The sequence below is a fragment of the Pristis pectinata genome, chromosome 6, assembly GCF_009764475.1.
Source record: "Pristis pectinata isolate sPriPec2 chromosome 6, sPriPec2.1.pri, whole genome shotgun sequence".
Taxonomy (NCBI): domain Eukaryota; kingdom Metazoa; phylum Chordata; class Chondrichthyes; order Rhinopristiformes; family Pristidae; genus Pristis; species Pristis pectinata.
This window is the reverse complement of record NC_067410.1, coordinates 23,968,646-23,995,799: the sequence shown is the minus strand read 5'-3', so window position 1 is coordinate 23,995,799 and position 27,154 is coordinate 23,968,646. Positions and strand designations below refer to the sequence as shown.

The 27,154-nt window shown below is 37.5% G+C and overlaps 1 protein-coding gene and 1 long non-coding RNA gene across 2 annotated transcripts in view; one reads left to right on the top strand and one right to left on the bottom strand.

The window, feature by feature from the left end:
* The window catches only part of cacna2d3a (calcium channel, voltage-dependent, alpha 2/delta subunit 3a), a 556,823-nt gene that overhangs the window by 136,650 nt on the left and 393,019 nt on the right, over window positions 1–27,154 (bottom strand). Inside the window, 8 exon segments of the mRNA XM_052017619.1 lie at window positions 8,025–8,120; window positions 10,438–10,531; window positions 10,633–10,730; window positions 13,878–13,923; window positions 17,133–17,200; window positions 17,299–17,360; window positions 18,889–18,960; window positions 21,366–21,449. Of these exon segments, the coding sequence (XP_051873579.1) occupies window positions 8,025–8,120; window positions 10,438–10,531; window positions 10,633–10,730; window positions 13,878–13,923; window positions 17,133–17,200; window positions 17,299–17,360; window positions 18,889–18,960; window positions 21,366–21,449 (620 nt within the window).
* Window positions 14,426–17,031, top strand: LOC127571461 (uncharacterized). Its single transcript, XR_007956477.1, has 3 exons — window positions 14,426–14,535; window positions 14,666–14,789; window positions 16,906–17,031. It is a non-coding gene; the product is annotated as an uncharacterized LOC127571461 (long non-coding RNA).

Below are 27,154 nucleotides of genomic sequence, written 5' to 3'. Positions count from 1 at the left end.
ACAGATTTTCATAGAACAAAGTTATTTCAGCCCATCAGGTCCACATCAGTTCACAGAGCAATCCCATCACCCCACTAATTTTTTCTGTAACCTGTTCTCTACACTTTCCCATCAACTCCACACAGGTTCGACCACTCACCTATGCATTAGGGGCAACTTACAGTGGCCAATTAACCTACCAACCTGCATGTCTTTGATACGTAGGAAATCAGAGCAGGGGGAAGAAACCCACACAGTCGCAGTTACGCTGGAAGAAAAATCTTTGATAAGTGAGCGAAGATGACTGGGCCTAGGAAGTTGCCTTGATGAACTCCTGCACAGATGTACTGGGAATGGGATGACTGAACAGCCACAACTCTCTTCCTTTGCGCAAGTTACAGCTCCAGTCAGTGGAGACTTTTCCCCTTGATTCCCATTGACTTTAGTTTCACCAGGGCTCCTTGATGCCACATTCAGTCAAACAATGATTTCATGTCAGAGATAGTCATTCTCATCTCACACCTGAAATGTAATTCTTGGGTCCATATTTGAACTAAAGCTGTAATGTGGTTCTGAAGCATAGAGGTGAAACACAACTGGGTGTTGGTGAGATTATTGGAGAATAGGTGCCGCTTGACAGCATTGTCAACAATACCTTCTAGTATTTTGTAGATGATGGCCTTCAGATTAATGAAGTAGCCAAACTGGATATATAGAGTCATAGAATCATACAGCACAGAAAAAGGTCCGTCAGCCCACACTGGACCCATCAAGTACCCATCAATGCTAATCTCATTTACCAGCACTTGGTCTGTAGTCTGCTGTGCCCTAGTGATTCAAATGCTCATCTAGATACCTCCTAAATGCTGTGAGAGTCTCTTCCTCCACCACTTTCTCAGGCTGCACATTCCAAATTCCAACTGCCCTCTGGATAAAAAAATTCTTCCTTATTTCCCCTCTAAACCTTACCTTAAACCTATTCCCTCTGGTCATAAATACATCTGCTATAGTGAAATATTTACTATCTATGCCCCTCAATTTTGTATTCCACAATCAGGTCACCACTCAGACTCCTCCTCCACTTCAAGCAAAACAAAGCCAGCCTATCCAGTGTCTCCTCATAAAAGAGACATTCCATACCAGGCAACATCCTGATGAATCACCTCTGTAACTTCTCCAGAGCAATCACATTGTATCTATACTGTGGGGATCAAAAAGCACACAATATTCCAGATGTGGCCTCACCAATGTTTTACAAAGCTGTACCATAACTTCCTTGCTCTTATATTCAAAGTCCTGGCTCATGAAGGCTAGCATCTTGTATGCCTTCTTTACCATTCTATCCACCTGTGCTGCCACCTTTGGTGATCTTTGGATTTGTACATCAAGGTCTCACTGGTCCTCATTATTCCTTTGGGCCCTAACATTCATTGTGTATGTCCTACTCTTAACTGATCTCCCAAAACATGTCACTTTCTGTGGACAGGACATACCTGAATAATTTTTCACATTGTCAGGTAGATGGTATTGTTGCAAGTGTATCTGTAGGGTATATAAATAAATGTCATGAGACTGCATGGGTATTTGATAATGTGAGTGCTGTTGTACGCACACCAGACACAATTTCTAGCTGCTAGATCTGTGTTTCTTGTGTATTTTACTCTCCACATGCTGCATGCCACTGCACTGAAGATCAGGAACCTACTGGGGCGCACACATCTAGAGATATAGCTGGTTTTGGAACTAGTTTTAAGCTAGATGTTATCTGGTACTGTACCCTTTGCTATATCCATTGCTCTCAGCTGTTTCTTAATATCATGTGGGATGAATCAAATTAGTTCAAGACAGGCTTCAATGATGCCAGGGGCTTCAGAAGGAAGCATTTCTGGCTGAACATAATTACAAAGCTTCAGCCTCATCTTTGGCACTCGTGAAGTAGGTTTTGCCACTGACGATCTGAACATTATTATGGTGTCCTCTTCTTGCGAGCTACTTCATTGTCTACCACTATTCATGACTAGATATAGCAATACTGCAGACCTTTGATCCATCATATCTATCAGTGTGGCAACACTAAGCTCTATCTTTGCCATCTGATCTTGCTCACATAATCCTGTATTGCTTCCCTGGCTTGATGGGTATGGCGGTGTAAAATATATGTTGGGCCTTTATGTTATGTATTACATAAGATTACATGGTATATACAGCACAGAAAAAGGCCTTCAGACTCATCTGTGGTGGACTTTTGTTCCACTTAATCCTCCTCCTGTCTTCTCTCATCTAAATCTATCAGCATAACCCTCTGTTCCCTTCAGCTTCCACCTTAAATATATCTGTGCTGTTTGCGTCAACCACTTCCTGTGATGGTAAATACCATCCTTTCACCATTCTTTGGGTAGACAAGCCTCTTCTGAACTCCCAACTGGAGGAATCTGGTTCTGCTGCTTCTGATGGTCCACAGAAGTTCATAGATTTCTTGTTTTCAACCATTCAATCTGTTCCTAATCCACTTGTTTTAATAGGGCAGAAGTGTCACACACATGATGGAGAGCATTTTTAGTGTAAAGGTGGAGTTTAAAGTCTACAAGGAACATCATCTGATTGATACATATGATGGTTGGGGGAAGAGGCTAATTGATGTTTTAATCACCCTAAAATTTCATGTCCGACACAAAGTCATTGTTTCAGTATTTTTTGTATTTGTGGGCTAATGGTGATTTATTCAAAGGAAAAAAAAAACAATTCAAATCTGGAGCAATCATGCAAGCTTCAATTTTTTCTTCTTATCATGGGCCAAGAAACCCTCTCCTACCTTTAACTGAACCAAGCGAACCTATCCAGTTTTATCATAGGCTTGTGACCTGGAATAATGTGTCTCCTAATCTTGGACTGAGATAAGTACGAAAGGGTAAGAATTCCCGATGCCACAATAGCATACAATGGGCAAAATTCTGCTCTTCAGTTCATGGCTTATTTTGGCTTTATTTCTACAACATGTAATTTTGTCTGCAAATCCGTATGTTAACCTAGTATACTGGGTTATTTTAACCCTGAATTTATTATGCTTTAGAGCCTTCTGGATGAAGCAAGCTCACAATATACAGCAATGATACAACACTAAAAACAGTATGTGCACTATTAAACTCAATGGAGATTTCAGCATTAAAAGCATGTCTGAAATGCACACATTCAATCACAGAATGCTCCATTTCTTCAGCAACCCTTACAAATGAGCATTCAGCACAAACTGCATCATTTTATATGTAGACAAGTGTAAACTTCCTGTGATTCTGTGAATACATTAAGGAAGAAATTTCAAGAAAAAATTCGATTGGATGTTAGTTAATCAATTGAAAGAACTAATAATATGATGCCAATTAACGATATAAAAAGTACCTAATTATAAATAAAGGTCCTAATTTGACATTAAGAGTTACTTAATATAATTCCTTAAACCTAATTTTAGAGCAGATTAGAAAGTCACTGGAGAAGGCACTAGTATTACTATTTGTCTCTCTCAACTTGTAAATTTCAATGTTAGGACTAAATTTCTCCACATGTGAAATTAATTTTAAATCTACATCAAAAATATTAAGTACGAATAATTTTATTCAGGCCACCTGGTTCTAGCGATGATGATAATTGGTTCAGACATGTCACTGTCAGACAATGGTGTCATTGCTATCAACGATGCAACGAGGCAGGAATGTCAGCTCCCAAAGCAATGGGTCCTACAACTGACAGTCAGCCTATGTCACTTGGCAACTCATTTCTAATGGTAATTTTAAACATGTCAGTTTGAGACTAAACAAAAGAGAATTCAGGAGAGTCACCCAGAGCACTGCTAATTTTTTTTATAATCTTTAAACAGTTTCTTATTCATTTACAAAAAGTCAATCTAGAATCTACAGAGGATGTGATTTAAAGCTGTATTCTCCTTTTTAATTGCACCAAAACATTGCAGTGACCTTGGTTTTAATTAAAGATGTAAATACCATTGAACCAATATTGAACTGGCCATTTCTATGTGTCATCATTTTGGTTCAGTTTTTCCTTTCTTCTGCCTGCTTGGCATGTCCTACAGCCTTGCTATTATCAACATATTACACAGATTAAGAGGCATAATCTGATCCTAACTACCACTGCTACAGCTACATTTACTCATTTAGTCTCACCCTATCAGAGATGTTCCCTTTGTTCTAACCTTCCCTGCCCCCATCTTCTCTGTTACTGACCACTAAATTGTTTTGTCTCTTCCCCATTTCTGATGAGGGGTTCTGGACCTGAAATGTTAACTCTTTCTACGGGTGCTGCCTCACCTGCTGATTATTCTTTTCTTGTTTTGTTTCAGATTTCCAGCATCTGCATTTTTAAAAAATGTTATTATTACATAAGTACTGTTATGCAGGGAAACTTGGGAGCCGATTTCTGCACAAAAAGAGACTGGATAATCAAGGGGTACAATTGAGAAGCATCTAAAATTGATTCATCACCACATTGTTATTGAAGAGGGTTTGAATGTCAGTGATACTGGGTGACTCAGGGGTACATTAGTACTCCATTGCTCCTGGGATGACACTGAATGCTTCTACAGTCAGATCTCTGTATGGGAACCATGCAAAGGAAGCACTACTCCCAAACACTTTGTGGAGTTTCTGAACAAGACTTCATGCTGAGTTGTGAATAATTTTGTGCAGTCAACATTCAGTTAAAGGGAAATAAATGATACTGCAAAAATTTATCTCACTTTATCACTTGTAGACAGAAATTTGAATGTCACCAGTTTAAGCTAGATCGGAATCACAATCATAAGAATAAAAATACAGTTCTAATGGACTATTTTACTCAATCGTTTAAACACATTGATTTTTAAGAGCTGTATTTTGCACATTAACTTCAATGATTCCATTTGCGGTCTGAATTCTTTTGATGCTCTTTGAAGTTGTTAGATGTGTAAATGCATTATAAAATTAGATTAAAAGGGCACGATTCATGTGTTAAATTTTAAAGTACAATAAACTCACTGCAATTATAAAGAGCTGAGACATATGTGCTCTGATTAATATACCAACGTTTATATAGAAATGGAAATCTATCTAGTGTCTGGATAAAGTGAATAGGGACAGGGTAGATCAAAAGACATTGTACGACTACGCCTACTCTCAAAAAAAGAGAAGGCTAGAGAGTTCCTAATGCAAACTTTTAAAACATCCTTGTACTTGTTCCTCTGTTCTAAAAAAAATCAATTTCCAGGTGGCAATCACTTCCTTTTTTTGAAGTACAATACAAATATTTTCCACAACGGCCCATCAACTTAATTGGGCATTTTGTTAACTTAATTGTGGTTAACAGCCATCACCTTTGTGCATACCCTGCTTTTGGAAATTCAGTTAATCAGGCTTCAGGTGTTACTGGATTTGGAATTATATGGGACAATTTCACACTGACTGAGAGTAAGTAATAATTCTTTACACTGCAAGTGAATAAAAAGGAAGCAATTGTATTGATCCAAATCCTAGGTCTCATGAAGTTAAAATTGCTCTATATTTCAATGAGCTGGAATTTTGCAGGAATGCTACTATTAGACTGCTGTAGTTCCCAAACTCTAAATATGATTTTGTGTCATAACTTACTGAACAAATAATTAGCATGCCCAGAAAAAAAGCTTAGTGCTGTGTGTGCATATTTTATTACCAGTTGCAAAGCTTGCTATGTGCACAAGGTCAATAAAAATTCATAAGAAATATCAATTGAAAGAAAAATCTGAGCATGTCTTGCTGTTGGTTTCAATGTCTAGCAGCCTGAGTGATGGAGTACTTTAATGATCCTAAGCACTTCACCAGCAATATTTCACAGTCTAGTTTCTGTTATGGTTGTAATGACAATTATTCAGCAAACTTGATCTTACCACTAATTTTAAGTAGGATGGGTTATGATAATTGGTATTTTTTTTTTGGTAAGTGGCAATATGGATTAGAACAAACATTCTAGAAAATAATTTTAGGACTGCCAACCCTGCTGCACTTTCCTGGGAGGAATAGTTTAAAGCAGTTAGGCATTTCAGTTTGCTCCTGTCAAAATGCAACATAAATTACTAAATATAAGAAGTATTTCAAAGTAATCTGTTCTGTGATTTGGTGTAAGGATGTACCTGCAGTTCTTCAAAGCTACAGTATATATTAATGTGCTGGATGTTACCTCTAAGGTGTTTTAGGTAGGATTGAATCATTATATCTCCATTACAATCCTTTGCAATCTGCAAGGTTGCCACTATCCATGATACACTGCAGTTCAAGCTCAGGTATACAACGGCAATGTGGCAAATGTGGGATCAATTACTCGTCCACCCTGCACTTTAAATCATAGCTGAATTACCCTTTGGATAGTGTGAATGTGGAACAGGGACCTACCAGCAGTAAATAGAGAATATGGAGTGTTAGCACTGGCTCCATGTGGCATTGTTCACAACAGCTTCATCAAAAGAAATACTGGAGCAGACTGCACATCAAACTTATTTGTAGGTTACCCTACACAAAATTTGCCTCAATCCTATGGAATCCAACATTCTAGCAATCTAGAATACAGAACATACAACAGTGCAGCACAAGAAACAGGCCCTTTGGCCAATCATGTCTGCACTGACCATGATGCCAGTCTAAAGTAATCCCATCTGCCTGCACATGGTCCATTCCCCTCTATTCCCTGCCTGTTATGTGTCTGTCTAAATGCTTCTTAAACATTGCTATTATATCCGCTTCTACCATCTCCCCTGCCATGCATTCCAGGCATCTACCACTCTCTATGCAAAAAAATCTTGTCTTACAAATCTCCTTCGAACTTTGGAGACACAAAAGACTGCAAGTGCTGGGATCTGGAGCAAAAAAACAAGCTGCTGGATTAACTCAGGGGTCAGGCAGCATCTATGGAAGCAAAGGGATAGTCAACATTTTGGGTCTGGACCCTGTGTCAGGATTTTAAACTTTCCCCTCTCACGTTAGAAGTACATTTAAAAACATCAAAAATCTTTTAAAAATTTGCTTTAAATATTTCCTTTGTTATGTTTAGGATGTAAGTTTGCAGCAGGGCATTTGCTCCTGTCTTGCTTGTTATTCTCAGCACTCAAGATTATTAAACTGCCACTTTAATCTGGCTCACACCTTCATTCCCCCAGTGCAATTCCATTTGCCTTTACCCACCCAAAACTTGCAGTATATTTGAGATTTCAGGCTAAATATCCTATCACTTTAAAGAAGGAGCAGTCATGCTTACTGATTCAGGCTGCTGACTTGACAAGCTGGGGCAAAAGTAAGGTCAGATTGATAGTTAATAAGTATTTGCCTTCAAGATTCTTTGTGGGGGTTTGCTTTGGACATGTGATTTATTTTTCAAATTATGAGCTGGGGAGTTAATAATTCACGTTTCCAACAGTTTGTGGTACAAAAATAATTGGAGATAAAAGGAGAGGAAAAACTCAGACCACTCACTGCAAAGTGTCTAATTCCATTATGTACCAGGTTTTTATTTGTATTTTTATTTTCATAAAGTATTTAATAACCCATACCTGTGATAATCAGGAGTATTTTCAAAACCATTTCATTATTACTGATTGAATCATTTAGTTTCATGATGAAAGCTGGCATATTTAAATGATAACATTTGGAGAAAAGCCAACAAAGATAAGTGCAATTAAACCGCAATGAAAAATATTTACAGATGATTTCAGAATTAGTTTCCATGTTTTCATGGTTATAAAAACCTGGAAACTAATCCTGAAATCATCTGTAAGTATTTTTCATTTCATTCATGGTTATAATTATGAGCTTTTAAACAAGCAAGTTTCTTCACTGGATAAAGATACCAGGATTATCATTGTGAATGTGTTATAATACTTCCATTGAACAATAGATCTTTTTAAATTAAATCATCAGTTACTTTGCTTTATGTAAACTACACAGCTTTATGGTTAATTCTTTATAAGAAATAGCATAAATAACTGGTACATTTTTGTTGTTAAATATACTATATTAATTGACAATGAGGCTTACTGATCAGTACGTTGTTCCGGTCCAACAAACAGATTGACACGACTTAGGCCTGTGCGAGTTCCCAAGAAAGAAACTTCAACTCCTTTGTCAGCATTTCTGGAAGAAAATTTTCAACGCAATATGCATACATGGAACAGAACAATCAACACACCCAAAATGGAATCCATACCTCAGCTGCAAGTATGGAAAACTACTATGTTATTTTGTCACTTTTTAGGTACTGAATAGGTAGCTGGCAATATTACAGAAGAAAAAACTCAAATTAAAGACAATGAAGCATGAAACAAAAACACAGACATGAAGGAAAAGGAAAGAAGCTAAAACTGTACAAACTAAAAAAGTATAAAGTCCTGAACCAAATTCTATAAGTGGAGTTCAGCATACTTATGCTGCTGTGTCATGTGTTTAGCGCATGGGGCCAAGAACAAATGTTAACCCCCTGAATGTGTGCTTATTATATTTTGACATGGGAATAATTATAAATGCCAGAATAATTATTAAAATGTCTCTGGGGATCATAGAATGTGGGATTCTGTGCAAAAAGCATGTACTTAAATGGCAATCTGGGCTTTATGTAACAGCATTTTTACACGAAGGTTAGCTGACCATTATAGGGACTATTTTTTCCTGCTGTTCATTGTTCACTTAATTTAACCAAAGAAAATGCTTTGAGAGATCTTTCTGTAGATGGGAAATGATATAGCAATAAAATTTGTTAATAAAGAATCCCCCTTACATTTTGTGTTTTGCTACATGCTATCCAGAAATACCAGAAAGGTAGTAACAAACAATCTGCTAGAGGAACTTAGCAAGTCGAGCAGCATCTATGCGGGGAAAGGAAATGGTGACTCTTTGAGTCGAGAATGCAGGGTCTCAACACACAGGGTTGATAATTCCCCTCCATAGTTGCTGCTTGACCTGCTAATTTCCTCCAGTAGATTGTTTGTTGCTCCAGATTCCAGCATTTGTAGTCTCTTGAGTCTCCAATATCAGAAAGGTCGTAAGAGTCTTAACAAAACTGGATGTTGAATTCTAAGCCCAGATATTGGTTTAGAGAAATTCTATTTGTGCCCATTTTTAAAATGTTAATCTCACGTAAAATGTGATTTTGGGTGCATTTCGTATTGTTTGCTGCTAAAACCCCAGCCATCGGGAATTCACCCTAATACCAATGTTATTTCCCCATGATATTTTGAACCTGTAATGGCATCATCGATGTGTGCAAATTGTTTTATTTACTTAATGGAAAAAATTGGATCAGAAGTCTGTAATTTATGACCTGAGTAATTAGCACAAATTGTAATGGTGAAAGGTGTGAATCCTGTGTATTTTAAAGGGAAACCGTTTTTATTGTTAATAAAATCACTGATTATTTCTTCTGGAGTGTTATTATAATAAGAACATCTTCCACCTGTGGCACACAGATTCATTTGCAGCCCTGGCCCACCCAACTCAATTGAAGCACTTGCCACTAACCCACCGCTGCCCCACCCCTGCAAACCCTGGCCCATATGACTGCTTATCCCATAGACTCCATACTCCAGGGCTCCACGCACTGTTAAAACCTTCACCCACCCTGATTCTCCCTTCCTGATTTCCCATCCCCTTGATTACCCCCTCTCCCACTCTATTTCCTCCTCTCTACCCACCCTTAGGCCTGAGGCTGCCATGGAGGCAGCTCTTTAGTGAACTAATTTAACTCCAATGGGTCAGTGCATAAATTATATTACTGCTGCTAGCCTAAATGCTCAGGCTGGGATTTAACATCTCTTAAAGCATGTAAATCACACAAAATTTACATAAAACAAGAATATTTCTAATTCTGTGGGTTTTGTTTTGTAGACAACATTTGGCATTCCTTTAGCACATATTTAGTGCACCCAAAATGAGTTCAATCCAATTTCAAAGCACTAGCCTTGTTGGAAATTAAGAAATGTTGATTAATAGAAGTCATTTTTTAACTCCAGCTTTCAGTTTTTTTAAATTTGAAGTTTAGAGACCAGAACATTTTAATCTTTCATGTGTATATTTATCACAATCATTTAGGACTATCCATCTAACAGCACAGGAGGAGTTGTGTCATTCCTGATCTGTTCATGGTGGAGCAATCAACCATTTGGTCTGTGGACTAGAAATGTCATCAGAAATGAATAAAGCATCAACTGTGTGCTCACCAGATTAGAGGCATGGAATAAAAGACAATGATAATAGAGCTGAAGGTGGGATAAATCTGAAATAATAGCTAATACAATAATTGAACAACTTATTGTAATAAGAGAGGTTCTTATTCTGATTATTCTTTTCTGTGCAAAAAGGACAGAATTATAGAGCACAGAAACAAGTCCTTTGACCCATCATGTCCATGACAGCCATCAAGTCCTACCTATTCTAATCCCATTAGTTAAACACTTACTCAGATCTGTTCAGAGCCAAGCTGGTCCAGTAAGCTTCCAGGGGTGCTGTCACTACAGCATCAAAAAGTACTTCCTGGATTAATTCTTTGTCACCTATGGATGCAAAATTAAAGCATTTCTTTTTTGTCTTCTTCATTTTGTTGTCATGCACCATACTAGAGTAAAATTGTAAAGCATTACAAAATTTTACTTACACTGTAGAAGTGGCTCTTTCCCTGTGAGGAAGAGTTTGACAGCTTCAAGCTGAAAGAGGTTACGATACTGAGGATGTATGTCAATATTACAATAGTTCCTGAAATCAGAAGAAAATCCATCATGTTAATTCCAAGTGCCTTGATTAATCTAGTATAGTATACTCAAATTTGCTTTGTCTTGTTCAGAATAAAGGTCAGCAGTGCTCTGTTCTGAATATTCTCCACTTTGACCTCAGTTAGAATGACCCAAACTTCCCTGAATTAATAACTGCTAACATTTGATCTTTTGTTGGGTAAAACTTACAGCAATGTCTAGTATCCACACACATGAAAATGGAAATCTGAAAGCTACTGTCAGTAATGAATGTGTCCGTCCACGGACTGCATTATTGCAGATTACTCTTGTTATGATGAACATAAGGTAATTATCACCTGTTATTGCACCAAAGGTCAATGACTCACTCTGTGTTTCGATGTACATGTGACTAATAAAGATATCTTATCTTATTCAATTAGCAATCAGTGAGTTTTAAGTCTAGTAAATCAGAATTATTGCTGAGCAACCTCTCTGGCTCTGAATAATTCATTTTACAAGCATAGAGTTCTTTTCCCCTGAGGAAATATTGTTGATTTTTTAAAAAACATTATAAAGCTTGTGTGTTTTGCTTCTCTGTCTTTTTTAATCCATAGTCTTGTTTTGCTTCCTGTGTCACATAAGTTTTTGTACTAGTTCTTTTTTTTTGCTATAAGGCTTCTCCAGTCTGGCTTTTCAGCTCGCAGATGTCACAGATCTTCTGGAAAAGTTGCTGTACTCAGATAACAGGAAACTAGATATCTGATGGACTCGCCCACTAAATGTCTGTGGACAGCTGTTTGCAAGATGAGGAACAAAAGCTATTCCTTCACTGTTCACAACAAAATATCTTGCTTTAGGAAATCAGTGTGGGCCAGTCTTGAGGGGATAAATAGGTCCCAGAGCAAGCTATCACCAATTAGCATCCTCCTTTTTCTGCTTTGCACTCAAGAAGGGAAGATTCCCATGTGTAGTGCAGAGGAAAAATCATCCCTTGGTATCAACTCCATGCCAGAATTTTTTTAATGCATTTAAGTCCAAGGGACTTTGTCAATTAAACTCATATTTCCCATCAACTGATTTGTGATAACGTGCACGAAGACACAGATTTTATTGTGCTGGTAGTTTTCAAGGGATTGGGCATTGAAATACATGGAAGGATGTGGAGTTGCAGTAATTATGGGTTGGATAGTACTATACTTGACCACAATTGTTCAAAGCACCACCCTCTCTGGGGCAGTAGGGGTGGGCAATAATTGCTAACCTTGCCAATATGCTCACACATCATAAATGAATAAAAATATGACACTCAACAGAAAATGTCAATCTTGTCTATTCCATTGCATAGGGATTGTTTACAGCATAGATTGTAATCATTGCAACCAACTTCTCCAGCACTGAAAACTAATGGTTACAATCGTTCAGTTTCATTTCTTTGAATTATTATTAGAGAGAGTAAAAAAAAGTGAACTTTCACATTCTGTTTCTTTTCTCTCTCCCTCTCCCTTTTTCTGATCTTTTCTTCTCCTTTATTTTGGTTTCCATTGCAGATTTGACATTCAGTTTTCTAACTGACAGCAAGGATTCTTCAAACTGATTGATTAAAAAGATGCACAACTCCTCAGCCTCTTCATATAGGTCAAGTCCCTTTTACTAGTCGTTATGCTGAAATAAATTTCTATTCTTCCAGGGTAAAAGCGCAAAGAAAGCTCTGGGGATGCATGAGTGTCATAATCAACTGATGTCATTCATTCACAGGACTGGTGGCTGAGATGATGAGTCACTGGAAAAATAATTAATCCCTCTTTACTGATGTGTTGCACAAGGAATAACGTCAACTATCATTGTATGTTTCAGATCTGTAATACTAGATCAATAATATCCCAGGCTAAAGCTATGAAGCCTTTATTTAATCTTCCTTCAATTGGCAGTTGGTCTATATGGTATAGATGAAGCACAACCGCAGTCCTTTCTTGTAATATTTTCAATGAATCCATTTTTCTTTGAACAGCTGATGTGTTGGGAGTCTGCTTTAAGTGCAATTCTCACATCTTGGTCCCAAATCGAAATCAGCATTTGTTTTGACATCTACTACAACTTTCTGTTTTCCAACTTTTTTTGCAACCCAGCCAAAAGCAAGAAGCACCATCAGATAGTCTGCATATTATTTCTCCACCAATTGAACAGACTAGATGCACATGCTGATAATCAGGACCATTATCAATGCATACTTTACTGGTAATAAGTGTTAATCATCTTCACTGTTATCCCAACTGAATTCATTCATAAAGTCACCAACGAGTTCATTGGTAATGTAGAAAAAGAAGCCTAGAAAATTAACTTCACTCTTATTTGCTGTGCTAAACATTTATTGCATGATATGCTAATGCAGATTTGGATCCATAGCAAAAATTCCTGATGTTTAAAATGGTGTTAGAATGGTTTTCATTCAAAAACAAATGCTTAAATGTAACCTGTGCATTTCCTGATGGGGATCACACTTCATTCAGTGCAGCTGCAGACATTTTCTGGAATACCAAAGACATTATAGCATCAGCCCTTCAAGACACTCCCCAAGGCAGACAGAGACCAGTGAAACATAGCATGGTTGCCGTGGAGGAAAGACGCTGCAGGGAAAGGGCCTAGCTTTACACAACGTGACAACAGGTCCTGATGCAGAAGGCAGAGGACTGGATGGATGGCTGGTGTTGAATGGGGTTGTGGGGTATGTGACTGACACAGGAAAAACACCACCCAAGGTGAATAATGCATGGAATTTCTTGGGCCAATTTCCTAATGAGTCAATTTCACCTGCAAATGATTGTAGGTGATATCTGCAAGACCTAACCTGCGTATATGCATAATGTGCACATTAAAAGCATTTATGTATGGATTCAATTTCTTTATTTTTTTGCTTTCCTTCCCTTATTTCTACCTCAATATCTGATTTGACATTGAATTCACCTACAATAATCCCTGTAATATTTTGATATGATTCTTCAACGTGATTGATTACAGAGATACAAAGCCCTCTTTTCCTTAATGCGATGTTATCAACTTGTGCTTTAAGTAACATGTCACATAAAATTTTGAGGGACTTAAACATTTAAGTGCAAGCATAACAAGATGCTATGTACCCTGCCATAGCAATTTGGAGCACAGGATCTCTTACCATTCCTCCATCAGTGATAAATCTGGGTGATCCAGGTCATGCAAACCTTAATTAAGACAAAGTAAATAGGTTAAACAGTTATCATCATTCATCAAGATCCATGCAGTATACCATCAACTATTTTCTGTGAATGACTGTAAAACTTCTCTGTCTTTCATGCTTGTATGCTATTATGAATGTTAGTGGTGCAAAACTAATATTTATATGATTTCCTATTCCTGGAATTAGCTTTCACTATTAATTGGCATTAGCTTTCTATTTTTAACATGAATTTTGTGGAAATATGCTGGTTACATGAAATCAGTGAAGTTTTATTCCAAGTGCAATGGTGCTGATGTTAGTTTTTGGTACATTTTGTCTGCAGCTGCTTTAAGATGTAATTCAAGCATACCAGGCAATGTGACCTAACAGACTGCTGCCCACAACTGAGACCATTCTAATTTCAAGTTGAATCCTGAGGTATCAGAAGTCAAAGTTCAAATTGTGCAGGCATTTCCATTAGATTGTTGGAAAGAGATTGCTCTAATTTGTAGATGGCTGCCAGACTGAATGCCAACTCCAGAGCATACATGGGAAACCTAGAGCAAGTGGAAGGCAATGGAGCTATCAGGATGGACCTTTTATGGAGGAAAGTCTCTCAAGACTCATAAATGTTCAGGTGAGTGAGGTTAAATCATTTACAAGTCCATTCTGTTACATTCTAAATGTTCCTCTTATAGTTAGGCCTTTGCTTCAGTTGTTTACTGATTCATTTTCTTCTTCCTTATTCCCTTTCTTTGCACTTATAGATTTCCAGTGAAAATCCTCTGGGCCCAGTTGTTTGGAAGCCAAGGGGGACTCTAGGAAAATTCCACATTGGTTTGACTGTCTGGGACATACTCGATTGACTCCTGCACCTCTGCATTTAAAGAGGTTGGTGAAGTTAACTGCCTCTGGCAGACATAGTGCTGGTGGTGCCTTCTCCTCTGGAAATAAAAGGGCAGCCAGTACCTCAATGATTGAGCAATAATTTATTCATGTACAGACACAAAAGGTAGCATAAAAGGATAATGGATTGTTGGCCTTTATTTCAAAGATATTGGATTCCAAATGTGTAGAGTTCATGTTACAGTTCTGAATAGACCCCATCCAGAGTTTTGTGTCTCTACAAGGATACATTGGCCTTGGTGGAGTTGTGGTGTGAATTTAACAATGATATCAAGGCTAAAAGGTTAATTATGAGGATAGACTAAGCTTGCATTCCCTTGAATTTAAGACTAAGGGGTGATACAACTGTGTTGTTTAAGATAATTAATGGATGCAATAGTTATGGAGGGAAACCATTTTCTGTGATGGTAGATCACGTAGCTGGAGGACATGGCTTTAAAATTAAAACAAGGCAATTCAAGAGTGATGTATAAAGTATTCTTCATACGATAGGGAGTGAGAATTCAATCCGCAAAGGATTTGAAGCCAGGTCAATCGAACATAACAAAACTGAGATTGATAAACTTTTGTTAGACAAAGATATTAAAGAACAAAGATAGCAAATGGAGTTGCGAAACAGATCAGTTGTGAAGGGCAAGCAGACTCAGGGGAGTGAATGGCCAATTCCTGTTCTTATATCTGAAAGCCTGAGCAGTCATGATGCTCTGTGATTCTTTAGGGGGTCCTTATTCACCATCATGCATTAGAAACATAATTCTTAAACTTACAGCACTGAATTAGGAGGGATAGGCAACACTGAGGATTGTTGCAACAAATTATAGGTTGACCCTAATAAGCTTGCATAATGAAGATAATTGGCAAAGGAAATTCAACACGGGTAAGTGTGCAATAATGGGCCATCTTGATGATCATCTTGCAGGCACAGAACTTGTCTGGAGGTGGAGTGCCTACCTTGCAGGTCTTCCACATCCAGGGATCTGGCATTGTAATTCAAACAGCAGCAGAGGGCCCTAATTATGAAATGCCTCTGAAAGCCTTTCATAGCTTGCAAAGCTTTGTCAGCTGTAAAAGCTGTCAAAGACTCTAACATATTTTTGATATGCAGAAAAAATATTTTATTTATATTTTTAAAATATATATATGACAGATAATAGTTAACCAAAATCACTTATAAGTAAAGCAAAACAAATTTTTTTTTTAAAAATTAACTTATTCTTGCCTCCTATGTTTTTATTCTACAATCCCCATTAACATTGATGGGATCTCAGAAGGCTGCACCTAGTCTGAGCTGATACAGAATCCAAGAGGTGATGCCTGAGCTCCCATCCTCAGAATGCGAATTAAATAATAGCTTCAACATGTATCTGGCTTGGAAATGACTGTGTTATTAAAGACTGCTCAGAGAGGGTGAAATATCCAAAAGCATCAACACTGATATTTCACCTTTTTTTATCTTTGTTGATTTATTTTTACATAGACATGCTTTTAATCTTACATTCAGTTTATGACCTTCCTTTAAAAAAAATTGTAATTAAAACCTGCTGACTGAAATATACTCTCAAGAAATTTCTGCACCTGTGGATCTATAGAATTGAGCATAGGCTCAATAACTGAGCATATTCAAGACAGATATCAAAAGATATTTGGATATTAGGGAATAAAGAAATGTGTGGTTAGTGCAAAAAGCATGGTGCTGAGGTAAAAGATCCATCATTATTTTATTGAATGGGGGAGCAGGCATAAGGGACCAAATGGCCTATTCCTATTTCTATGTTGTACATTCACAACCATTTGGGATGCCATGTGCTTTTGCATTATTAGTGAGAACTGTGATAATATTTAACAATAGCTAATACTTATTACAAATAATGTTAGAGATAACAGGATCTGCTGTTTCCTTTATTGATTTTGTTTTGGAGAGTTTGTGACTGATTCCACAACTACATGCATATTGCTTGATTGTTCTGAAGCTGGACAGTCCAAAAATATTAAAATAAACAGTTGATTTTAATTTTCCATGGTGGCAAAAAGCAGGTGTTAATCGATCAGCAGCTTGTTTACACCCTGACTAATTTTCCCTTTTTTTCATTTTGTTGGAAAGAAAAATCAGATGGAATATAAGAAGAGTTCCTGATCTGCTACTTGTCATTCCCTGGAACCAATGGATGTTCAACCCATCTGTCAAGTCTATTTTAAAGAATTGCACATATACAGAAAATTAAAGTAACACCTCTAACTTCTGCATCATTATTAAACTTGCATTTACTGCTTTTTTTACTGTATTTTTCTGCTTATGTCTTCAGTATTATATTATCGCTTTAGTCATACCTTCTTCCAGAGTAACGTTTCCCTGGAGGAAGTACTTCCCATGCCCTCGAGATAAAGCCACACCTAGACTATACACAGGAGATTGGAGATAATTATATGCTGGCATCGAAAACTTTTTACCTCAATTCAAAAAAAGCTTAGTAAGTAGAAAAATTATTAAACTTACCTGAAAGGAGTGCCTTTGATGTCTGTGTAATAGTAATCATTTGTCATCACAAAGACTCGTTTCTAACATGAAAAATAAAGCAGTAGTAGTAACAGGCAGACAAATTATTGGAGATTGTACAAGTCTCAGTGTATTGCTTCAATATCTGTAAATCATGTCACCACTGTAGAAGATTTCTTGTCACCTTTGCTGCAAATATCCTTGAAACTTCACTAGACCTATCACTTCTAAAATTATGTTATACCATCTGTAAGAATATCTAAGTCACTGATGGTACCATGTAATAAATCCTGAGCAGAGTTTGAAACTCGAACAAATATTTCAAAAGAACAAGGTGATTAAAATTCTTCTGTATATCCTGTTTTGTCCTAACACATGATGCTCTAAATCATATATTTAATCTCAACAGTTTCTACTGTGCCATATCCTTTGAACACATACCTGTCATTCTGTCCATTCTTAAATGCATACTTAAAAGACAAAGTTCACCCATGTGTTCTAAACACACTTATCCTACAATCCTTTCTGCAACCGCTTAAAAAGCCTAATGCCAATGTAGCAATGGTGAATGTGACACTGTAAACTGAGTAAACATTTATGTGAACTTCTACCAATGTAAAATCTAAAATTATACCCTCAAAGTAACAATTAAAATGTGATTTTATAACAATATGGCCTGAAGTCAATTACAGAACAATGTCGAAATTAAATTTTAAAGGAGTAGCATCAATATTTTAAAGAAAGCTACAGGATTTCCATTATGTACAAGCAGTTTGTATGTGAAAGAAACATAGAAGATAGCTTGTGCTAACTTGCATGTAAAGCAATTCAAAACAAATACCAGTGCTCACAGTTTATCCATATCCTTGTAACTTTTTCTTAAGGGTGCAAATATCTCTAGATCAGGCACTCCATATGCCAAAACATTCAATGCTCCAACACTCTTCATCTGAATAAATTTCTCTGAACATATCTTTATTCTTTCAGTGGTAATTCTAAATTGATAACTCCTTCTCAGCAACCTGAACACCCTATCTATATTTTTCATAATTTTAAAAAGCTCAGTTTAATCTCCTTTTAGGTGTCTCTGCCCCAGTGGAAATATGCTATCTTTAGTTTCTCTCCTTTAATGTTAAATTCCCATTCTTGGTATCATCTTGGTGAAACTTTGTCAAATATTGTCTATGCCTTTAATGATCTTTTAGCTCCATTAAAGAAAATGGATGGTAAAACTGGGTATGGCATAAAATGTGCAGCCAATTGGATCATATCAGCTTTCTACAGATGGGTTATGTCAATATTACTCCCCTAATTTAACTTGATCTGCAAAACTATGTATTATTAACATTCAAGTATTTGACCCAAATTCATAAAAATAATATCAAGAAGTTTTCAAGAAATCTTATTTTAAACAAAAAACATTTTATCTTTTCCTACACTGTTGGATGAATCTCAACATTCTGTAGCAAATCACTAATTTTTCCCTAAAATTATTAGGAGACTCCTTTGTATAAGTGAATTCCAATAAAAGACACAACAATTTGGTACAAAGTTTCTTTTTGTTTAATCAGAGAGGAAGAAATGCCTTACCCCTTTTTCCACAGTCTTTTTCACCTCCATAGAAAATTTTCCTGTTTTCCGGTTTACCATACCATTGCGCAGCTATGAAATAGTGCAAATAATTAATATTTTCACAGAACCTCCACATTTACCACTGAGACAATGTTCTTAGCCAGCTTTGTGGTGATGGGTAGAATAGCTGGTTAATTAATCATGAAGTTGAACTATGAAATTTATAGTAAAGTAGTTATATTTAAATATATAGCTACGTCTTATCATTTTGAAGATTAAACATGAAGTCACATAATATGGAAATTTCCACAATGTACACATTAAGTGTATGGAAGATACTGGAAATTGTAGTTGATAACAGAAACATTCCATAAAGGTAATTTCTGACTTGCTGCTAAGGGCATGGAAACCCATATGCCAAGATCCCTGATTAAAATTTTACTGCTCACGCTTTTGTTACTATGGGTGACCACTGTGTTATGGCTATTTGGGTAGTGGAAATTTACTCTTACAGAATTCACAAATCATGACCCAAAAATTTGAAATACAGAATAAAATTCACCCTCATGGAACTTACGTGGAAAAAAAAGTTTCTGATATGGACCGTTTTCTAGGAACACAACCGCCTCTGATTACATGTCCTTTTGCTTTTTGGAATAGGTGCATCTGCCACATCAGGATTTTACGCTTATATTTTATGCATTTTTATTTTAGATCTGATCTGGGATTTTTTGCTTTTTCTTCATTTTCTATAGACCTTCCACAACTTTAGCTTTGGCTGTCACTTTTTTAATGCTTCTAATTATCTAAATGAGGTGACTTGTTACCTCACCAAACAGTTATTCTATTTAAGCCTTGGTTTTACATGTTTTAAAATCATAACTTCAGTGTTAATTTACTGGAATGACCTGAAGCTCAAGAACTAGATATGACAGGATCTGGCCTCATACAACAGTTTGTGGATGAACATGTGGACTGTTTCTGCTTACCCAGTCACTGGTTTATAGAGTAGGGGGAATGCCTTTAACTGGGATTACCAGAATCTAAAATATGCAAAGGTGAGAAACTTGTAAAAAGCTAATGGAAAAAATAATGGGACTTAAATTTCAAAGCCCTTAAGAATATTGACAGATATTTACAGGATATTTAGTGCATAATTTCAAATTTCACTCCATTGTTTAAATGAGGGAATGGTGGAAGTGTGGAATGAAAAATCCAATTAATCACAGTTCTGTCTGGATGATATGTTAAATTTCTTTCCTTCTCAAAAGCACCATTAAGATTTGTCTTTAACAGATAAAATGAAAATTAAACATCAAAATTAACGAACAGGTAAAAAGATGAAACAAAACGTCTAAAAGAATGTGGGACTTTAGTTGAAGAGGAGTAGAATGAAAAAATGAAAAAGTGATCTTTCATTTAAACAGAACCTTGATTAAACTCAATCTGGAGTATGACTTTCAGCTCTGGGCACAACACCTCAGGAATGCTTTGAAAGAATTTCAGTGCTGATTAACCAGAATAATGAAGGGATAAACAGTTAAAGTACATTGATTGGATTTGTAAATTTGGCTTCAATTCCTTGAGTTTAGAAAGCTGGAGTAGATCTAATCAAATAGTTCAAAATGCAAAAGGGAATCAATAGGCTAAGGACAATGCAAGGAAACAATTTTATCCCCTGGCTGAATCTAGAACAACTGGGCATAATCTTAAATTTAGTGTAAATCTACTGAAGAGTGAAATCAATAGGAAAGAAAAAATGCACAGACAAAGACAGGAATATATATATATAGGGTCTTTAAGGCACCTCAAAGTATCTTACAACCAGTAAGCTGGTTTTTAAGTTTTATAATGAAAGAAATATGGCAGCCAATTTATGCAGAGTGGTGGAGAGCTGAAAGGCTTACATAGTGTGTTACATACCACTGGTTGAGGAATCCCCAGTGAAACTAAGACATCTTTAGGTCATTTGCATGGAACGCAGCTTTATCACAGCTGATTTTAGGCCTCTTTGCTGGGTTGGGGTTAGTAGTATCCAAATGACTTTCCATATCTTTCTCACTATTCATTTAAGTGTACCTTTGTTAGAAAAAAAGTTCCCATTTCTACTTGTACATCCCTCAATTATTTATTGTATTTGGGGAAAAAATCACAATGCAAAATGTGACTATTCCCATTTTCTCCACAAATGTTTTCAGCAACTTAGTTTTTAATTTATTTTGTTCTTTTGTGGGTGGAGCTAAGACAGATGTAGCACTATATAAAAAAAACACATTACAATGATTACAATGTATTTTGATTACATTTTCTCGAAGAGGAATCCTATGTGCTGGCAATGGATAACAGAAATTTGAATGTATTTAATTTAAAAGGTTAACGTGCACTTGCATTTGATGTTTATCCATCTGATGGATAAAGAGCATTGCAAGCACAAAGTTAGAAACCTAGACCTGAAATGCTGCTTTAAAAAAAACCAGGACAAAATAGGGACTTACAATGTTATCCTTGTCTTCCCATTCCAGTTCAGAGAGGTCAACACTTTTATAGCTGGGTTTTATCCTCCTTTTTCCTTCTTCATACTTAAAATAAAACAAAAGGTTAACGTTCACTAAATTTCATGTTCATTCATTATTTCTTCCACCTTTGAGTTGGAATAGATAGACACAAAATAATGATTAATAGATGACAAAGAAATGAAAGATTAATAATTATTTGCCATTTAAGTTCCTATTCTTCAACTGACCAGATGAACAAGCCCCTATACTCAGTATGCAACTTTCTGAAGTTTGCAACAAGGAAAAAAGTTATTATTTAGAGGCTACAGCAGTGCCCGGTGTAAAATGTTGTAAACTGTTATCAAACTGGTTTAGACTGTTTTCTCACCTCTTAGCCATGAAAAATCAGAACACTGGGACAACTTCACCAGAGGAAACAGTTTTAAAGGCTGGCTAACCATTTGAAAAGTTGTTTTAAACCTGGTAGACTTGGATTTCCCTCAACCCATGTAAAGGGGCAACCATTCACTGTCACTGGGAAAAAAGTAGATAGGAGTAGTGGGAAACAATGCACTGCAGCCAAAAAAATTAAAGCTGCTTCAAAGGGGAAGGAAAACCTCAAGGCTGGCCTCAAGAGTGAGTTCAGTTGTGTTCCTGGCTATGAGCATGGAAATGTCAAAAACCAGTTAAGGTTTTAAGGTCTGAAATCTAAGCCCTTTTCTTTCAAGGCATGTCAAAATGGTGTCTTGCTTATACTTAGGAATAACCACGACCCATCCTCTGATGATCCTGGGCTTGTTGACTGCAGGAGTGAACACAAGGTATTTGAGGAGTTCAGTATACATCTTCTCCCCATTATCATTTACACGTGATGGGTCTTTGGTCAATGGCTTGAAACTCACAGGAAACCTGAGGCAGGAATTCAATAGTGAACATTTGTATCCAACTTTTTGGATCTTGGTGAAGAATATGAACTGCCCTGTTAATTCTCAACCTTATGTTGAATACACAACAGGCCACCAAAGCAGGAACTCTCTCCAGTGTGTTCTTGTGCAATGAACATCCAATTGTTCAATTTAAAAGTCCATGTACTTTCCACAGACCTCTTACTATTGATGAAGGGTTTCTGACCTGAAACATTAAATCTGTTTCTCTTTCCACTGATCTGATCTCCTGAGTGTTTCCAGCATTTTCTATTTTTGTTTCAGATTTTCAGCATCTGCAATTTATTTGATCTTCCCTTACTACTGGAAGTTTTTTAGGAGGATCAGGAGCAGCTCCAAATTCCTCACAACAGATATTCTGCACTGACTAGCTTCTAGTGCACTATTCTTAAACTGCCAATTCAAATATGGCGGGTTCATCTGGTTGCACCCAAAAATTGTCTCTGCCCCTTCTAACATTTACCTTCACTTACTTCACAGTCTCTTTCATGCCCTCAGAGTCTGGTGCACTCCAGGGTCCCACATTTTGCTGCCTCTCTATCACTTATCATGTCATTTGCTCAATTGTCCACATGACTACTGCCAACTATATTATCAACTTAGAGGCCTGGATGAACCAAAACTTCCTCTGGGCATAATGATTTAAAAAAAATCAAATCCAATAATTACTGCATAGCATCTTCCTGAAGAGGCCTACATGATGGTCTTTTCACTGTCATTCTTCCATTGTCCAGTATCGTGCATTAACTTTGATGAGTTCTACTTTTACCTTTCTCTCTGCAGCTGGAATATATTCAACTCTTTCTGTTGCCACACCACCACCTTGGATGCCTCCATGAATCCACCTGCTCTTCAAGTACATGTGGCTCTTCACATCATAATTCATAGAAATGGAGTCCATTTCCAATTTTCACTACCTCCTTACCAGCTCTACCCTTCCATCACCTCTTTCAAACTCTCCTCCACCTCCGTGCCCTTCAATTGCTTGGCAGGCATCCAGTAGTGGAAGAGCTTTAACTTTCTAAAGTTAAATGTTTAGTATCTTTTACTAATCAGGTCTGAGCCAGAGTACTTTGTCTATTTCTGGAAAAGATGTCAGCACCACCAATTCCACCTTGCTCCATGGTTACTGGTCTTAGTCCGAACCAGACTGTGGCTCAACCTCGTTGCCATGTTTGAACCATTCCTCAAGCTCCACACAAAAAAAGGAAAAGTGGCTGTACACTATACCAATAGCAGAGGCCCTGACAATGATATGAGAAAGAAAGCTGTATATTACCAAGTTTCTCTTTAAAAATTGTGTGATATTAAACCACTGAGTTGCAGAACAAAGTAGCAGGACAAAGAACAGAGTGAATACGTGAATTTCAAATTTTACTCAGAGCTGGAAATTGTTCTGTGGTACAGGTACAGAAAAAGCAGAAGTTGAATGGCGGTTGTGGATCATTGTTGAGAATTGATCATGTGAATTAAATTTGTCTAATTACGCACATAAATAATGGTAGGTATGATTAAGTATGGCATTGAGTATAATAGGAGGTCAAATGTAGCAGTCAATATATGTAACCTTGCAGTTGGTTATAAATAGACATTACAAAAATTGGATTAATTCTATAGAAGGATTCGCAATTAAATCTGAAAAAGACAAAGGGCAATGCAAAATATGCAAATACATCTCTTTCCTTTGCCAATATTCAACGTAGTTATTTTTTGTTGGACAGGATCACTTTGGCATTTTGAAGTCGACAAAGACCATGTATAGTGCCTGGTGCTGCTCCCCGGATCTTTTTTCATGAGTTATTGCCTGGTGAAGATCATGTCCACTGTGCATCTGGGTAGACAAAATCCACACTGTGATTTGGGGAGCAGCTCTTCAGCCACTAGCAGGAGGCAGCTGAAGAGGTTTTCTCCACCCCACTAAAACATTTGACTCCATCAACTGGGAGGGATCGTGAAGCACTCTTCTCAAACTTAGAGGGCTACCAAAATGTGTCTTCATCTCCTGTTTGCTTCAGGATGGCCTGGAAGCCATGATCCGGATTAGTGGGACTGCAGCAGCTGATCTCAGTAAAGACTGGTGTCAAACAGTACATTTTCCAATCTTTCTCATTGTAATGCTGCACCTTACTTCCATCAAAATTCCTGCAGCAATGGAATTAATTCTTCCCAACAAATGGGAAACTGTTCCACCTACAGCAACTGCACTCCAGAACCAAGGTCACCCGAATCTCAGTCATCGACATACAGTTTCAGATGAGGCTTATGATGCTTGCATTTACACACACTCAACGGTTGAGTTCCGAGCCACCTGAACATTTAAGAGGATGGGCCTTATACTCAACATCCACAAGACAGAGGTCTTCTACCAACCTGCCACCATGGTGCAACAAGGCCATCTGACAATAAAGGTTCGGGGTAAAATACTGTAAAACATGGAGCACTTCTCATACGTCAGAAGTCACCTTCCAGTGAAGGTTGAAGCAGTTCACTATTGCCTTCAATGCAACAAACAGTTTTTGGTCCATGGAAGAAATGGTGATCTAGCACAAAACTCATGACATATTGCAGTGGTTTTCAAAGTGGGGGCTGCAACCCATGGGTGGGACATGGAATGTTTAAGAAAAATGGGATGCCAATACCAATTTTACTCATGGCTCGACCATGCATAGGCAAGAGAGAGAGAGAGAGAGAGAGAGACATTGTCTGCTGTGTACACCTCAGCTGTTGTTACAACAGACAGCAGCTTGTTAACACCTCTTCACCTTGTGATTTTAAAACTGATCACTGCTTGTAAGGATCAACACATTCAATAAAAGTAGTTTGAAGGCTAATAATAATGGTTTGGTTGTGCCTATCATTAAATTTATAGGTAGCTAGTTATTATTATTAAGTCACATGGGTGAACCATCTGGTTAAGACTGCTCGCCTGAAAAAAAGTTTGAAAGCTTCTGGTCTTTAGGGCAGGATTCTGTCCTTCTATATGATCCTGAGATCTGGAGTATCTACAGCAGGCACTTCAAGGCACCAGAAAGATATCACCGACACATTCTCTAAAAAAATTCCTCCAAAGTCATTGAAAGGATAAAGGAATCAACAACAGTTTCATCTCCCAGGCCAACATCCCCATCACTGAGGCCCCACTAACTCTGTTAAGAGACCACACATTCCCCCCATCAGACTCACAGTACAGATGCACTATTCTGTCATGGGGAGAGATTGTCAAGTGGACAGAAGAAAAGAATCAAGGATGTGTGAAGAAATGCAGCATCCCCACTGTTACTGGGGAATATGTGGCCTATGACTGCTCAAGGTGCAAAAGGAGCTCTTGAGATGGTCTTGAGAACCTTGAGTCCATGCATTGGGAGCACACAGAGAACTTGCATAAATTGTAGTAGGAGTGCAGTAGCTCACAAACTAGCCTGCCATGTGGTTCACCATGCACCTCCTGTCCCAGCTTTGAAAATATTTGAGGTTCCCACATTGTCTTCATCCATCACCTCAGAACCCACAGAACCAGAATGGAAGCAAATCATCCTGGATCCCAAGGATCTGCCTAAGAAGAAGAATATAGCTGGAAATTAGATGAGCTTGGCCAGTCTTGCAAAGGCAGGCCCTTGCAGTACTTCTTCAATATTTTTTATGCACTGCAGTTCAATTTCAAATCAAATGTAAAGGAATTTCGGGGATTTACGACAGGTTGCACAGAGTTTCTCTTTGTCCCTGAGTCCTTTGTATGTCTCAAATGCTAACCTTAGAAGAATCAGGTCACATCAAGTGGTATCCATTATCTGGAAGTGTACATTGTTTGACATGATTCTGGGATTTCTGCCCTTGTATGCATGGCCCATGGATGATTAGTCCACTCTTGTACAGGTCACCACGGTGTTTGTGAGGCCTGCTTCAGCATTAATTAAAGGGATATATATTTCTGCTGAATAGTTTCAACATTTTCTGTCTTTAATTAAAGGGAACCTGCGTGAGGAGATCCCAGCCTTTGAAGTCTGGCAGTGGGAATCCACCTCCAATAGCTCCCATTTCAGTAATGTACACACCCAGTTTTTACTCCCTTCTTCTTCCACCAAGTCATAACCTCCATCCCCTAAGTTCATGACCCTCACCAAACTTCCTAGTCTGCTTATCATGGTCCAATCATTCTTCCCCCAACTTCCTTATTTCAACCCAATGATCTCCCCTCTGATCCTGTCCTGACACAGCCCTGCCAACCTTCTCGTCCAACACCCTACCAGCCTCCGACTCCGACAACCTTCCTTCAGTACCAGTACTCAACAGTGAGCCACTGGGCAAAATCTTTGTTGGTTCATTGTGCATCTACATTTGAAAGCAACTGCATAGGCTCATTCATTTTCTAGGCATTGATTTACTTGGGTAAATATATAAATCATACAAAGCCACAAGATGGCACTCTATTCCCATTAATGGCCACACAAGGTTAATTGTGCACAGATCAATATTTTTTCATTTAAAGAACACATCATAGTTTATTAACTTTTTATTGTAATCACTGCTACCCCTTCCTGCATAGCTCTGTGCCCACCTGCTTAAAATCTTCTCAAGTAAACATTTGGCTCCATACACTTCCACTTTGACAGGTAAGTTGACATTTTCACACCCAGCTGAATGGTACATTCATTTGTTTATAAACAGGCACACATGTACGAATTATCTAAGGTGGTAATTTATCTTGAAATGATAGTATTCTGCCTTCCAACCCATGTTCCTGGAATTGTTTTTGCTACTGTTTCTTCTGATAAATTTACAATTTTTCTCAAAACAAAACAGTTAGTTTCAGGCATAATGGAAAGTAAATCTGCATAGTGAAATTTC